This window comes from Priapulus caudatus, unplaced genomic scaffold (assembly GCF_000485595.1).
Source record: "Priapulus caudatus unplaced genomic scaffold, Priapulus_caudatus-5.0.1 Scaffold1054, whole genome shotgun sequence".
Lineage (NCBI taxonomy): Eukaryota > Metazoa > Priapulida > Priapulimorpha > Priapulimorphida > Priapulidae > Priapulus > Priapulus caudatus.
The window spans coordinates 10,830-28,329 of NW_014578115.1; the positions used below are offsets into that span (position 1 = coordinate 10,830).

The 17,500-nt window shown below is 43.8% G+C and overlaps 2 protein-coding genes across 2 annotated transcripts in view; both read right to left on the reverse strand.

Annotated features, from left to right (window-relative positions):
* Positions 1 to 1,204, reverse strand: part of LOC106815167 (Y+L amino acid transporter 2-like) — a gene marked incomplete at its 3' end in the record, with an annotated part of 6,403 nt that extends 5,199 nt beyond the window's left edge. The window contains exon 1 of the mRNA XM_014819598.1: positions 631 to 1,204. Within this exon, the coding sequence (XP_014675084.1) occupies positions 631 to 1,108 (478 nt within the window). The remainder of the gene's footprint in view (positions 1 to 630) is intronic.
* An 8,152-nt stretch (positions 1,205 to 9,356) lies between these two features.
* Positions 9,357 to 17,500, reverse strand: part of LOC106815168 (hormone receptor 4-like) — a 60,913-nt gene continuing 52,769 nt past the window's right edge. The window contains exons 6-11 of the mRNA XM_014819599.1: positions 17,198 to 17,394; positions 15,621 to 15,900; positions 14,853 to 14,987; positions 14,094 to 14,207; positions 13,128 to 13,293; positions 9,357 to 11,872 (exon numbers count right to left, since the gene is read on the reverse strand). Coding sequence (XP_014675085.1) covers positions 11,655 to 11,872; positions 13,128 to 13,293; positions 14,094 to 14,207; positions 14,853 to 14,987; positions 15,621 to 15,900; positions 17,198 to 17,394 — 1,110 coding nt within the window. The 3' untranslated portion in view covers positions 9,357 to 11,654. The remainder of the gene's footprint in view (positions 11,873 to 13,127; positions 13,294 to 14,093; positions 14,208 to 14,852; positions 14,988 to 15,620; positions 15,901 to 17,197; positions 17,395 to 17,500) is intronic.

Consider the following 17,500-nt stretch of genomic DNA (forward strand, 5'->3'; position numbering starts at 1 on the left):
TTATACGTCTTCCGTCGTTCTTGTCTAGTATCGTTATATAGTTCTATATATATATATATATATATATATATATATATATATATATATATATATATATATAATATATATAGGGTTAGGGTTAGGGTTAGGGTTAGTCAGAAATAGCTAAACGAGCCAGGTCAAACAGAGTTCAGTGGGACATAGACCCTACGAGCCTATCTAGTGAATGTGACATCAACGCCGGGGGGGGGGGCATCAACGTCTGACATACAGCTGGTTAAATGAGAGAACGTTGAAAAATGATCCAGATCCAAATCCAGTAAACATTGTAATAAGGCGATGGTGGAATGAGAGCTCTAGCAATCTGGAGGAATATCAATTCATTACAATCTCACTATACATACCATGTGCTGCAAAGACTTTGGTTTATTCATCACCATGGTCTCTCTCTCCCCTTTATCTTTTCCGTTCGATCTCTTTCCTCTCCCTCCCTCTACTCTCTCCCCTCTCCTCTATCTTGCTTGCTGTAAGTTCTTGATTAGTAGCTATCACACACGCGCGCGCGTACGCACGCACGCACACACGTATATCAGGAGTTAATAAAGACAAAGTCTTTATTAACTCCTGACGTATATATATATAAATACTTACTGAGTACGAATATGGCGAGTAGGCGAGTCACCCCCGGCGATACGTCACACCCTACAAACATCGGCTCTAGGAAGTACTTGACGGTGGCCAGCGCCGCGATGCTCTGAGAGGTGGGCCGTCGCAGCAGCAACTCCGTCCAGATGAAAAGAAACGAGACGAGCGAGCCGAACGCCTCGTGTAGGTACGTGTAAATGCCTCCGGACTTGGGAACTGTGAGCCCGATCTCAGCGTACGACAGAGAACCGAACGCGGAAAAGACCCCGCAGGCAACCCAGACGATAAGAGAGAGACCCACGGAGCCAGCGTGAGAGAGAACTCCGCGAGGCGACACGAAGATGCCCGATCCTATCACACTGCCTGCGTTCAGCGCCACGGCCCTTAGAAGAGTTAACTCTTTCCTCATGTAAACCTTGTCATCGTCTGCACTGCTCGTGTTCTGAGCGTGACATCTACGCTTTAACGTACGCCCACAATCCATGGCGGTAGTCTCTACTGCCGTCCGTTACGTCTGCTACTGAACTAGAGCGGCGTGTAGATGACAATGTTGTTTATAGCTGGTATTTCCACTGCTTACACGAGGTGGCGCTGCCAAGATTGTGATATGGCCCTACGGGTGTTGCTATCCCACGGGCGTGGAGGGAGGTCACGTGATAACGTTGACGATGACGTTCAAAACGTTAAACCTAACGGTAACGCTCACTCCAACACCGTCAACACTAACACTAACACTAAATCTAAATATATATGTGTCGCCGCGCTATATATAGGCATTGTGATCCACAAAAATTAATCTATGGTGTGGGGACAGATATCATGATGCAAAAACCCTAACCCTAACCCTAATCCTAACCCTAACCCTAACCCTAACCCTAACCCTAATCCTAACCCTAACCCTAACCCTAATCCTAACCCTAACCCTAACCCTAACCCTAACCCTGACCCTAACCCTAATCCTAACACTATCCCAACACTAGTGCTGCCACATTGCGGTCACCTCCCTCCACGCCCGTGGGATAGCATTACCCTGGTTGTACAGTGGGAAATCATTTCCCATTGGCGGCCATACTTACGGAAAAATTCCCATAAATCAGCAGGTTTTTTTTGAGAAATTACAATGCCATCCTCTGAATCCACGTCGCAAGTGACACCATATATGTTGTTAACTCGAAAATTCTTCCATATTTTTTCTGTAAACAAGCTTTTCTCGGCACACACGAAATGGCTTCCTTTGAAACTTCCCCGGCCGCCCCAGCAATGCACCCAGGACGAGCCGCTTACACTGTCGGATTCAGCAAATATTCTAGTTCTTGAAATCAACAATTGCAAAGCGTTCTAACCATTTCTAATAAGAAATAAAAAATTTAAGTGCGCATACACTGAAAAACGATCTCATTCTGCGGATTGTTCATCAATGTTGCACTATTTAGTCTCTGGAAAAGGCAATCTTTTGAATTTTTTGGCGGTAAAATTCCAAACTAGAGTGCACTAATTTGCAGTATGCACGCAAGGTAGATGCCTCGTAGACGTCTAGAAGGCATTATAAGTAAGGTTGATCTTGTCGTATAATCGTACCATTCCGTCAAGTGGCGTAGTCATGGTGACCGGTCGGCCATTTTTGTGTTTGAGACGGGATCCGACTACTCTGTGAAAATGCTCATCATTTAACTGGCAAAAGTTTCAAGCGGAGTATAGACCTTGAATCTGTGTTTTTTTAGCATGAATAAAGTGTATGTTGTGTATGAGACGAAACTCTGAGTATTTTAAATTATTTTCTGTTCGATACTTATTCAGGCTTGCTGCCTATGGACGCCCTCTACTGTTGTACAACACCTTTAGCAAATATATATATGTAGGTAGAGAAATATATATATTCTATATATATAGTATATATATTACATATATTATAATATAAATGCTGACCCCTCCAGCAAAACCAGCGATAAGTAGGAAATTCTAACAAATTGATTATGTGGATTATCAATGAATAATCATTTTAATTACCTTAAAATCGATATATAATAATTTGGCTATATCTAAAGACATTGACCGATCTACAGCAAGTTGAAGATCGGGAACCGAACTTATTCGCGGCAATATGCCAGCTTTTACGATAAAGCGATTTCGGTAAGGGCCCAGTCGCGGGACATGAATCGGTCCAGCGGGCCCTTAAAACATTATTTTTTTATAATTAAAAATGACCGCATGAACATAATCTAGAGATAGTCTGAACCCTATATATCCGATTAAATACATGACGACTTAGGAACTTAATTAGTGTAAAAAACTTCATTTTTGTTCGCAGTACCATCTTTCTTCTTAGCGACCTTGACCATGCATTCGTGTGCGTGGTGTCTCATTCACTTCAAAACCCCAAATGACTTCGCGCCACATAGTCCGTATTTCTGCCTGTGCAGGACAGAGCCGCCTGGCTTCACATATATGTCTACTTTACTGGAATATATATTAGACCAGGTCTCTTGAAGCCATAACTTGCGAAACAATAAATGTTTTAGACAAAATAAGAAGTTACGTCGCGTGATTTTTAAAAACCTTTTACACCACTATTTCGAGGCGCATTTCTCATGGATGGCCGGGGGAAGAAAAATAGACATGCTAGGTACGAAGAAGGACGAAGTGACGACCCATGATCTCCGTCACGCAGCTCAGAGGGAGCAGAGCGAAGGGAAGAGGAGGAGGAGGAGTCAGCAGCAGAGATATGCAACCAGTAGGAGATAGATAGATTAGACGATGACATTGGATGTGGAGAGCTAGAGAGAGAGAGCTGACGGCGGGCTGCCCTCCTGCTCCCTAAATCTGGACGATATTTCACGCGTTGAAATACATGAGAGAAGAGATCGTGGGTTGATACCTGTTCCGTGGTGTACATGTGCGTGAGCGACGTCCTAAGGCATTGGAGAGACGTCGAATAATTTGTTAAGGGGAACAGGGAACAGGGGAGGGGGTATAACAGGTGAGGTGGATAATACTATCGTAGAAGATCTTGAGTAATGTGAGGACGAGCACGTAGTACAAGAAGGGTGGCGAGATATACGAAAGAGAAGCGTCGGCCAAACCGAGCACGCGTGCACCACACACTCCATGCTCCACCGCACCATACTACTGATCAGCACACCGTCACACAGCGTCCGCCAGCCACCCGGCTGAGCGCACAGTCCGAGCAGCGGAGGCCGGGAGACCATCCAAACCATCCACCACCACCATCATCTGCCCCCCAACACTACCGTGCGTATGTAGGCCTACATGTTAACGGTAATGTTTATGACATGTCTATCTATCAACCAGGCGTGAGAGTAGAACGCCGTAAAAAACTGATTCACCAGAAAGTCACACGACAAAACCTCTTCTGGTGTGTCTGGAAACCACTGTTAAGCTCACTTGAAATCTACCTCAGAAATCTATAATTACGCTATACTATATAGTTGTGTACGTACCGACATAATTGGATATCATAGGTGCCGCGTGGGTACATTAAATAGCCTAGTCTATAACCGGCATGGTGATGAATGTGTTTCTTCATAACCGTCGCATGGAATAGTAGAAATGTTTTAATCCAAACGAATTTTTTTGCTGCCATAACATGCTCGCCGGCTTTTAGAACGTACCCTTTCTCCTGGAAGCGTCACGACTCAATTGCACCGTGTACTCATATACGATTAAGAACAAACTAACCAGTAGATGGTACCCATAGATTTTCTCTTCTCTATATCGCCTGTTCTTCTACAGTTGATTCTCATTTTTCACCTCTAATGCCCCCTATTTCCCTTACAAAAATAATCTATAGGTTTACCTATAAGAGACGGTCTATAGGAATCCTATAGGATTCTATTAGATATCCTATAGGATTCCTATAGACCGTCTTATAGTTTCTATAGGATCCTATAGAGAATTGGAACATAATTTCTATAGAATCATAGTCATATTTATATAAGAATATCTATAGGATGTTATAGGAATATTTATAGGATCCTATAGGAATATCTATATGATGTTATAGGAATATTTATAGGATCCTATAGGAATATCTATAGGATGTTATAGGAATATTTATAGGATGTTATAGGAATATTTACAGGATCCTATAGGAATATCTATAGGATGTTATAGGAATATTTATAGGCTCCTATAGGACCCTCTCTAAAGATTTCTATAGGAATACATGTAAGATTCTATAGGAATATGTATAGGATGCTATAGGACCTGCTGTAGAGATATCTATAAAAACATTTTGGGTTAAAACATTGCATTACATTTACAATAGAAATATATTTATTCAAAAATGTATACGTACGTAACACACAGATGAAATAGCAATAATATAATTATGTAAAATTACAATTACAAATTACAATTTTTATAACTTTACTAGCTGCGGGTACCCGCTGCGATGGGTAAAATCGCTACTAATTCCTACTACTAATAATCGGACACAATAGGAACATTGGGTAAAAATCGACGATAACATTGCACACAATATCAATATTTACAAATCAGTCTAATAAGATAATAAGCATGGGAAAAAACTGTTACGTATGACATTTATATGACAGCACAACCCAACTTAGAACCCCTGGAACATAATAGTAATATGGTGTAAATGACAAAAAGTTATTATAACAGCATATACGAATGGGTTGCACTTTTCATTTGAAAACCTCTTGATAAACAATGTTTTTCGTCTTATTCTCTGGTGCAAATATGTAGAGATTCCTGGCGTCTCAAACTCTTGAGCTCCCCACGTACAGCTATCCATTGTCAGATCGTAGCATGAATAAAAGAAATTCCATATATCCGTTTTCGGCCGCCATGTTGAATTCAAAAATAGCCGCCGTCATTTCTTAAAAAATAGCTATATCTCAGTTAACAATCTTCGTACAGACTTGAAAATTGACTGACAGACGTAATTTGGGTTACTATTTTATACAACAACGTGATGCATGTGATCCAAGGGCGTTTTCTGCCACCATCTTGAATTCAAAATGGCCGCCGTCATTTCTTAAAAAATAGCTATATCTCGGTTAATAATCTTCGTACAGACTTGAAAATTACTGACAGACGTAATTTGGGATACTCTTTCATACAACAACGTGATGCATATGATCCAAGGGCGTTTTCTGCCACCATCTTGAATTCAAAATGGGCGCGCCGGATAAAGGGAGAAGTATAGAGCAAACTTTCAACGTGACCGTTTTCGTCTGGCACAGAAATCGCGGAACGGTGTACAGCAAGCCGTGCTCAAAACCACGCGCGCAAGCACGCGACGCAGCACGGCACATGAACAGATAGCTTCATACGGCCCGCGCGAGAACGCACGCCACGCACATAACCAGATAGCCTATATCACGCGCCAACGAACACCGCAGCGCACATAAACAGGTACCTTAGCGCCCGCGAGAACGCACGCACATAAAACAGATAGCCGATACGCCGCACGAGAACGGCACCGCCACGATAACAGATAGCGATACGCCGCGACTACATAAACAGGTACCAATACGCCCGCGAGAACGCGCAGCGCACATAACAGATAGCTATATAGCGCGCGCGACACGACGCAAAAGAACAGGTACCTAGACTCGGCCCGAGAAACGCACGCCACATAACAGGATAGCGATACGCCGCGAGCACGCCAGCACATAAAGGCTAGCTATACGCCCGCGAGAAACGCACGCACGCAAACATACATGGTTACCTATACTACGCGCGCGAGCGACGCACGCACGAATATAACAGATTATCTATACGACGCGAGAACGCAACGCACGCCATAACAGATAGCTAATACTCGGGCGCGCGAAACACTGCACGCACATAACAGGTACCTATACGCCACGAGGCACGGACGCCATAAGCAGCGTACCCTATAGCGACGGCCGAGAACGCCGCACCACATAACAGAAGCTATATACGCGCGCGAGCACGCACGCACATAACAGACCTATACGCCCGCGAGAGACGCACGCACGCACGATGAACAGAAAGGCTAGATACGCGCGCGAGCACAACACGCACATAACAGCATACCGCTATACGCCCGCGAGAACCGGACCACAGGCACGCCACATGAGGCAGAATCTCGTCTATACGCTGCCTTGCACGTAACTACTGGACGTGAAACATTTTAATTGCATATGATCCGAAACGAGATATATTAAATCGACTTTTCAAAAGAAGGCAAAGCAAAGAAAGAGGTTCCGGTGCAGAAACTAAGCCACATTCAAACTTTATTCACCACGGAGTCTACCGTTAACAATGTCTCAACGAAGCGCAAATATACATATAAATGGGCAGCGAATATTGCGTTCGGCATTTGGTTTTTGCCAACCTTTCCCTACATTTATCTGTATTATACACGGTATTCCATATTACACATGAAGCAACGCTTTACATATCACGCAAAGACACACACACACACACACACACAGCAACCCTGTGTGCCGCTACTCACTATCTTCTGGAACTATAACAACAAGACAGTAAAAATGAACTAAAGAGTTGTCTCACATACAGACGTACTGTGGTTGACCCTTTGAACGAGTAACCAATCCAACTAATTCTTCGTTATCACATATACTTTCACACAAAAAGGTCGACAATTATAAATCAAAAACAACCCGGATCGGCATCGCTATCGAGAGAAGTAAGCATTTCTAACAAAGATTCAAAATTAGTTAAGAGTTCGTACAGCAATCATAAATTTATAACTCGACGACACATCACGGGATGCAACTTACAATGATTATATGATCAAGTACTATCACCGTAGTACTAGTAATAGTATATAGTATACAATATATATAATAATAGTAATATATAATATTAGCATACTATATATACATATATATCTTTTTCCCTTCCACCTCTCCATTCTTCCTCTTCTCTCCTCTCCCGTTCTCACTGATAAACTATAAGAAAAGCAGCAAACTAATTCGGCGCCATGTTGTAAAATGTTTTCAGTTAGTGGGAAGAGTCGAAAAATGTTTCCGGTCTCTTTAGAAATAAGACTTGCACATTTATGCGTCACATCACTAAACACAACATTTCGCTGCAGTACATCATCACAACATTTCTACGGCGTACGAGAGAACCCTGGTTGGGTGTATCTTAAACAGGATAAAATCGCTAGCTAAAACCAATCATAAGCCAGTTGAACACATCAATAATAGACAAGCTAAAACATTATGCATGTATAAATAAATATATATATATATATATATATATAATATATAATATATACAATATATATATATATCGGATGCATATGCTCTATGTAAAACCTTAACGATACTGACATGCTCACAGCAGAGAAGGTGCATTTCATGACGGCTTCTTCCGCGGGTGCAATACATTCGAATAAACAACGGCAGATAAATAATAGGTTACAAGACATTTAATGGTAAACTTTTCTCTCGTGTAAACATATTTACCTGACAGATTTACAGTACTGTACATCAAATATATCCCTACAGTATTTACATACAAACACAGACCTTTGGATGGACCAACTGTTACGCCACCTGGTAAGAAAACATCCCCACGAGTATCTACAGACGTTCTCTGGTATGCGTGAATCACAAAAAGAAAAACCACATAGCTCGATTTATCGGAATCAGTATGGTAAATTGGTAATACGAAATATAAGAAGTTTCCAAAAAAAACCTTTTCGGATAAGCAAATAGTCAATAATGCGTCGGGGTTTCGTTTAGCCGTCTAGCGACAACTACCATGGGGAAAACGAGGGAAATGATAACCTGCCTGGCTACAGCTCTAAAACAAATAACCATCGGAGGAATAGACAAAATCGATTTGCTTTATTGATTACGAACCAACGACGGATGCACACGCATGGGAGAAAATACATGTAAGCAGTTGTTGATTTCGAAAAGCATAACGGTCATTTTAAAGTGCCGGTTGGCTTTAGGGATGCGGAATCTATTTTCCAAAATGGGGGAAAAACGCCTATGGGCGGGTTTCGATCATCTCTTTGCAACCAAGGGTGAACGTAACGCGTTCGTTCTTTGATCAGCTGTGACGTCATCGGCAGAGGGCTAAAAACTCGTAACATGGGCCTCACTAAAAAAAATCTTTCTATCGTGTTTCTGGTTTATATACAGTAATATACGGCGGTCCTTGTTGAGCAGAAAGAGTTAAGGACGTGAAATCGGCCTAATCAGCGCATGTACACGCAGGTACACGCAGGCGCATACAGCACGCATGCGAGAACAGCACGCACGCACGCAAATATTTCAGCGATACACAGCAGTGCGCGTTACTACTACCTACAGTTCTAGGAGGATAAATTTCCCTCGTCGTTATTATCAAGAGCGTATAAAGAAGGCCTTCTTTATACGCTCTTGTTATTATGTACTACAATCATCTCTGAGCAACAGGCTGAGGCTGCGATCGCTGGGTGTCAGTATTCGCTGTGTAGCGAGCCACACGACGGTACAAGCTCGCGTAAAGCGTCTGCCGCTGCGGCAATCAATGTACGGCAACGAGCAAACGAGAGCAGAAGCCGCCGTGTCGCCGATACAAGGCACGCGCGCACGCACGCACGCACGCACGCACGCACGTACGCACAACAGCAGCACTTCCACCAACCCACACACGTCACACGATCGAATTTCATATAAATCGACAAGAATGTTTTCTCTAACACAACACCACGGCACGATACGGCATTTGTTTCATTTATGACCCCTTGATGACCCCCGGAAAAATCCCAAACGACCCCTTGGGGGTCACGACCCCAGGTTAAGAACCGCTGGTGTAGCATGACACATAACCGTATACCATATCAGGAATGACATACAGAGAGATAATAATCTCGTAAAAACGTATACAGATACTACGATTATGTAACTCATGGTAACATGGCATAGCATGTCAAACAACACGAGTCAAGCCCGGACGCGCGGAAAGTTTCATGTTGCGTCAAGAAAGAAAAGTCAAAACCCATTCAATCTATGCCAAAATATCCTTCAATCGCGTTCCCCACAGCTAACCAGACGCCGGCGTGAACAGGTAGGTATCTGGTGGTGAAAAGAGACACTTTGGTAGGAGAAAACGGGTAGGGCGGAGAGAGGAGGGACATGCCATGCAATGGCGCGGGGCCAGACATTCTATACAAACGAATACACACGCAAACACGCACGCACGCACCGCACACTACCACTGCCTAGGTATTGATCACAATGTCTTTGATAGTTAGGTCTACTAGCTCTACTACTACACTTACTACTGCTGCTGCTATCGCCGCTGCTACCACTACCGGTACTACTACTACTACTACTACTACTGCTGCTTCTGCTCTACTACTGCTACACTACTACTACTACTACCACTCCACTACCACTACCACTACCACATGTCAGTTTTCTATTGGGAGAAACTGTCTCCTGCCGAAACGAAAAAAACAAACGACATATAATTTACAACAAAAAATATCTACACAAAGCTCCGCACGCCCGCGCGCACACACACACGCAGGCACACTACATCTGACCTACGAAATTGATGCACATAATTAAGCGGCATTCTACTCATGTGTACTCGTCCAAGAACAGTAGATAGTTCTCATAATCATGTACACATGTGCTTTGGGACGACGCCGATACAGTTTGCACATGTCTACTATGTCCTAGCACGAGAACACGTACATGTATGTTATAAGGAGTAAGATGATACGTGTATATATACGTATGTACAAGTAAGACGCCTACACGCATGATCTCACTGCTGGTGCTACGATATACAAAATAATGTTCACTCCAAGGATCACATTTTTACTTTTGCAAACACTTGCGTGCTCACAATGTGCTATACATACAGACACTCATGCGCATGCACACACACGCGCGCACACACACGTTGACTCATTATAGTATAGACGAGTCACTAAAACATCTACTCCAGCCACACAGTGATTGCAATAAATTATAGACATTCGGTTCTGCTTGCCTACAGATCTGTAGTGAGACAAACAGCGCCATTTACTGTAGGATACCGTGCAAACGCCGTAGCATGTGTGGGGGTTGCAGCGTAAAGTAGAGGGGTCGTAGGACTGGTAACGGGGGAGGCGGGGTGCCTACCGGGTGGGGTCGTGGCAAGCGCCCGAGCCAGCAATGATGGGTGAACGAGTACCGTCGCGCCGGTACACACGACTAGAATCATATTTACAAGCTGCTTCGCTCAGCTGGAGCATGGCGAGTCCACGACCTTCAAACGACGTCCTTGACCCTCCGGTGACCCTGTGATGTCCTTGACCACCCAGCGACCCTGAGATGTCCTTGACCACCCGGCGACCCTGAGATGTCCTTGACCATCTGGCGACCCTGAGATGTCCTTGACCCTCCGACTCTATCTGCTGGTTCCCCGATCACATTGCAATATGACATTTGAAAATACAGCTTTGAGCATGGAATGTGTCCAGTTCGGCTTGGCTTTCACAGCCTTGTCTGATGGTGGTGCCCCCTGGCAGGCAAAGGCAGCGGAGATGCATGAACAGGAAGAATCGCCGAGCCACTGGCCACAATGTGGAAACATAAGAACACGCACGCACACTAGGACCCCCGCCAGTACATCTTGAGCTTGGTCTAATGATGATGACTTTGGCCCGTCCTAGTCGCGACGGCACTTCCTTCGTTCCACAACGAACCTCCTCTGTGATTTGGGGTGGCCTTCGCGCACGCCCTCTATTAATTACACATCGTGAATGAGCAATCATCGGTGCGGGAAGAAATCCACCAAACAAACAACGCATGCAAAAATACCTCCTGAACATGTGTACGTATACAGGAACTCTCTCTCTCTCTCTCTGCGCAAAGAACTATATACATCAGTATATCCCTCGCATGCCAACGATCACGCAGGCACGCCACCTTGCAACCACCGACGGCATCACTTGACTACAGCTTGGTGGCGCCACCTAACGAGAGCCGATGGCGCCACCCAGCGACTGCTAGATGGAGAGACTGAGGCACGCGAGGGTGGAGACGGCCAGCCCCTCACGGCGGGCTACCACAGCAGGAGTTGAGGAGAAATGGCACGTAGAACATCTTGCTGCGCAGGAGCAGCTGCGCCGCTGACTGGATCTCGGGCAGACGCAGCAGCAGCTCGCCGAAGCGGTTCGGCTGCTGTGGGTGCCGGTGCTCTAGCATCGTGTGCAGTGCGTTCACGTAGCGCTCCTGTATCACCTCGGCGTCGCGAATCGGCTGCAAGTTGTCTGTCGAAAACACAAAGGGGCGCCGTTTACAATGCTGTCCCCGATGCACTGGGGGTGGGGGAATAAAGATGGTAACCGAGCAACGGTGACCATGACGACGGTGGCAATATCACTCGCACTAACGGTGCAGCTGCATAGTACGTCATCACTTGTCTTAAGGATGCAGCTACGCGGTGGTGTGCCACAACAGCATCTCTCATGTAACGGCAACGCAAGGTGGTGACATTGCATACGACACGACATCGTACAGCGTGTAGCTGACACGTCATCACCGCCCCATCCACCATGACCCCTGACTCCTCACACCTCACTGACATTGGTTGAGCAGGACTGTGATCCCATGACCCTTCACACACTGAAAGTCACATTTAACAGTATGACCCCGTGACCCTTGACCCCTCCACCCACTGACCATGGTTGAACAGTATGACCCCGTGACCTGTGACCCCTCACTCACTGACCTTGATTGAGCAGTATGACCCCGTGACCTGTGATTCCTCACTCACTGACCTTGATTGAGCAGTATGACCCCGTGACCTGTGATTCCTCACTCACTGACCTTGATTGAGCAGTATGACCCCGTGACCCCTCCCTCACTGACCATGGTTGAACAGTATGACCCCATGACCTGTAACCCCTCCCTCACTGACCATGGTTGAACAGCATGACCCCATGACCTGTAACCCCTCCCTCACTGACCATGGTTGAACAGCATGACCCCATGACCCATGACCCCTCACTCACTGACCATGGTTGAACAGTATGACCCCATGACCCATGACCCCTCACTCACTGACCATGGTTGAACAGAAATATGACCCTGTGACCCCGCACTCACTGACCTTGATTGAACAGTATAACCCTGTGACCCCTCACTCACTAACCATGGTCAAACAGTACGACCCCATGATCCGTGACCCCTCACTCGCTAACCATGGTCAAACAGTACGACCCCATGATCCGTGACCCCTCACTCGCTAACCATGGTCAAACAGTACGACCCCATGATCCGTGGCCCCTCACTCGCTAACCATGGTCAAACAGTACGACCCCATGATCCGTGACCCCTCACTCGCTAACCATGGTCAAACAGTACGACCCCATGACCCGTGACCCCTCACTCACTGACCTTGATTTAACAGCATGCCCCCATGACCCCTCACTCACTGACATTGGTTGAACAGCATGACCCCATGACCCCTCACTCACTGATCTTGATTGAACAGTATAACCCTGTGACCCCTCACTCACTGACCTTGATTGAGCAGTATGATGACCTTGAGACACGCGTACTCATCATCTGTTAGAGACATATTGCGGAAGATGATTGCCATGTGCGTGATGCGCTCGACCATCTCCCCAACCTCCTCTTGCAACTCCTCGACAGTGAACTCACGTCCGAAGATACGCGTCATCACCCTCTGTAACAAGAGACAGACGTCACACAATCACACAACACTGTGGTATCCCAACACACAGGCACACCCGTGAGTGCAGCCATGATAGCTACGCTAGAGTTAATGAAATTCTCCTGAAAATATTTACATACTATGATAAATACTGATAAAGATGCTAATAAAATAAACAATAAATATTATTATCAATATACTACATTTAAGAAAATATATGTGAAGAGAGCTGTTATTGTACTGTTATAGCACTGTTCATCCAAGACTCAATTAACCCTATATTATAAGCATTATATATAATATTATACATGTCATACATCATAATACATAATACATAAATACATAATGTTGATTGACCCAATGTACATAATACATAATACATAATACCATACATATATATAAGTATTATATTATATATATCAGGGGTCGAAATAAGCGATGGTCCGATGGTCCGGGGCCATCAAATAATCAGGAAGACCATCAGATTTTCGAAGTCAATGGTCCGATATTTATAGGTGAATAATTAAACCATTTTATCACCATGTAAAATCTCTTTCTTACACTTGCACACAGCTTTATTTTTAGAGAACAATTTGAAATTTAGGAGGACCATCTAAAATTTAGGAGGACCATCTAAATTTCAAACTAGATGGTCCTGTGGACCATCTCTTTTTTTCTCCTTATTTCTACCCCTGTATATATATATATATATATATATAGTTGTCATCGGGGCATGAACATATGAGAGGGAGATGGTGAGATGGTGAACAAACTGAGAAAGATACGCTGTGTGTCTGTAGCATCTCACGTACCCGTAGGTCCATGATGCATGCTGCCACCTGCTGGTCGAAGTTCATATGTGGCGCCGGTCGTCGCATCTTTGCCTGGTAAACAGCCGTTGTCAGCGATAAAATCTCGTGCCATTTCTGTGCAAAGAAATAAACAAATGTCCTTAATGTTCATAGTTGTTGCAAGACCCTGACTGCTAGAATTACAGTCAATCCTGTGTTAGTAGATGCCTCTACAGAACAAACACCTGTCCATAAAGGACATAATTGTTCTCATTGAGGAAACAGTTATATAACAGTTTGTGGCCTTATGCTCCACTGGGAGTGAAGAGGATAAGTAAGTAAGTAAACAGTTATATAGTGAAACCACTTCAATTCAACAGACAACTATCAATAAAGAACACTTTTGGGGTTTTTCTGCAAGTAATCCTTACAGACTTGACTCCTTATAGGTTGATTTTCATACCCATTTGCTAATTTGTCGCACGCACAAAGGCTGCTTCATCATGTAAAATAAACATAACAATCATTCATCGAGGTGATATGCTGTAGAATTGTCATCTAAGAGCACACGGACGTTATAAGATTCATGGCACCTAATAATAGCACACACAATACCAACAACGCAGCTGCACACGAACGTTATAAGATTCATGGCATCTAGCACACATACCACCGCAGTTGTTGTAATGATGATGCTTAATAATGATGAATCCAATGCACAGGTGATCACAACGGGGAGCATAGCATGAAACAAGTAGAAGATAGTAGCGAGTTACTCACCTGCATCAGCAGCTGTGTATGGACGGAGATCGGTAGTTGACTGTAGAAGGGCAGCCGCTTTGTCCACTGCACCAACTTGTATACCATGTTGTCCCCTATGTTACACAGCTGTGTGTTCACATCGCTCTTGTTAGCCTGCAATTTTTAAGAAACGAACGACTAATAAGACACTTGCAAGTTTGTAGATGCGTATGTACCATAACTGAACAAGCCTGTTGATGTATATTGAACATGTTATGTTGATATATATTGTACATTGTACAAGGTGGTTATTATATAATAATTTTATGTATCCCATATTGTACATCTGCTATATGTCATGATATGTGCCATCTAGGCACCTACAAGAGATAACACATATTGTGCAAATCTGTTAATATACAATGATGTATGTTATGTATTCTATATTGTCTACATTTGTTCTATATTGTATCTGTCAATGAAAATAAAATAATATTGTATATTGTACATACGTAATTTTGCATTGTTGATACGTAATTTACATTGTTCAATCAGTTGATGTATAATAATTTTATGTGTCATATTATGTGTATTATTTATTATACAACTTAGTTTATATACGATGACAATATTTATTCATTATTGCACAAGGCTGTTGATATAAAATATTATTATGTATTGTACATGTATTGTGTTGTACGTTACGTATCAAAAGTGCAACGTGTACCATTATTGTACAAATTTGTCGATACACAATGATACTATGCACGTGTATTGTATGTTGCATATTGCGTGTGTGTCATCTACCTGTATGATGCGATCGATGTTCTTGATAACGGCGATGTCGCGGAACGTGTCACAGCTGATCAGCTCAGCGATCATGCGTAGCGACTCCTGCAGCTGATGCTTCGACTCGTCGGCCGCCCCGCCGCTCGTCGCCGTGCCGACGACGATGCTGGGCAGGCGCATGTTCGTGCTTGACACAGGCTCGGGTTTCACGATCACACTTGCCTGCTGGTTGCTTCCGCCGCCGCTGCTGCCGCTCTGACAGGATGGGCTGAGTTGTGGAGGCTGAAAGCACGTCACCCTGCACAGGAAAACATAAGAGGAATGTCAATGCAAGTGGTTGCACACATAATTACTTAACTCTTGCTGAGAGGGGCTATATCTCACTGTACACTATGAGGATATACCTCCTCATGATAACATTATTTAATACTAACCTAACCATAACCCAACTCCTATTGCTAATTGTCAATAACCCCAACCCTGGTGATGACTACAACCGTAACCTTAACACTAAACATCAACCCAATATTAACTATAACTCTAACATTAACCGTTATACTTACTCTAACCTTGACCCAGGGGCAAACTATAACCATAACCCTGACCACGACCATAACCCTGACCCTAACCTTAAATTGACTGTCACGAATTTTCTATGGTGTATATTTGTAAAATTTGTGCAATCTTTTTACATTAAAAGTAAGTACTAACGGGACTAAAATGTGTCCTCAAGTTCCTCCCTGATAAGATTGTTTCTCAACTAGTTAAAAATCCAAAAACCTTGGCGATTTGATATATTGATCATGACATTGATTGCTTGGTATGGGCTATGTATCAGTCACGAGTGTATGTTTACATCGAACGAAATAGAAAAATAGTAAGTATAATGCAGCAGTTTAACCATAAAAATTTAACAGAATCACTTACATTTTGCGAAAAAGTGGGCATAATTTTTTTACTTTTACTATTTACGGTGACGTAATCACTTTAAGTACTCATGTACGTTTCCAGTTTAAGCATCCGTGGACAGACAGATACTTTTAGCTTTATGAAGCTGGGTTAGACAAGAACTTAGGAATGATCATGCCCCCACGATGTCAGCTGCTGTGAGAGACTGCAACAACTATTGCGAAGATTTAGCATAATGTCTCTACTGCATTTACACCACGCCCAATTACCTGCAACTAGGTCACTGATCCTATGCCACCATATACATTATAATCCAATAAGCATACACACACCATGCTACCATTACCCACACCTAGTGTGCTAATCTTACACTACCACATACATTATCACAATTTAATAAGAAGCATGCACACATAGCATACCACCTGTACCAACAGAGCACTAATCTTATGCTTCATATTTTCACTAAAGAAGCCATTTCACGCTAAAGAAGCTTTTCACAACCACACATCTTCACCTGCCATTATACAACGAGAGATGCTCGTTATCCAATACTGACGTCCTAATCAAATAATCGAGTGTGATAATAACATTATTACCGGTATCACATTATTACGCATTATTTCGCAGTGGCAGCTGAGAGCAGCGGCGAGTGCTCTGATCACCCTGGTGTTTTACTCTCTTACCCTGCGGTCTGTGGGAACGTCACTGCGCTGACTGCCGTTGGCACAACAAGTGCCTGCGGTTTCTGCTGCGGCGGTCCAACAGCATACGCGTGCGGGAATGCGCCCTGTGTAGAGTACGGTGGCGCCACCTGATCGGGCTTCAGCTGGTTGCTGCTCTGCTGCTGCTGATTCTTCTTCTTGTGTTTCTTGTATTTAACCTGCAGGGAAGTAAAGGTGGCGAGGCATGTTGAGATGCATTGAGACAGCATGAGTTACGGAGGCACTGTGAATTGCTACCGAGATGAGAACAAGTCATGTGAGCAT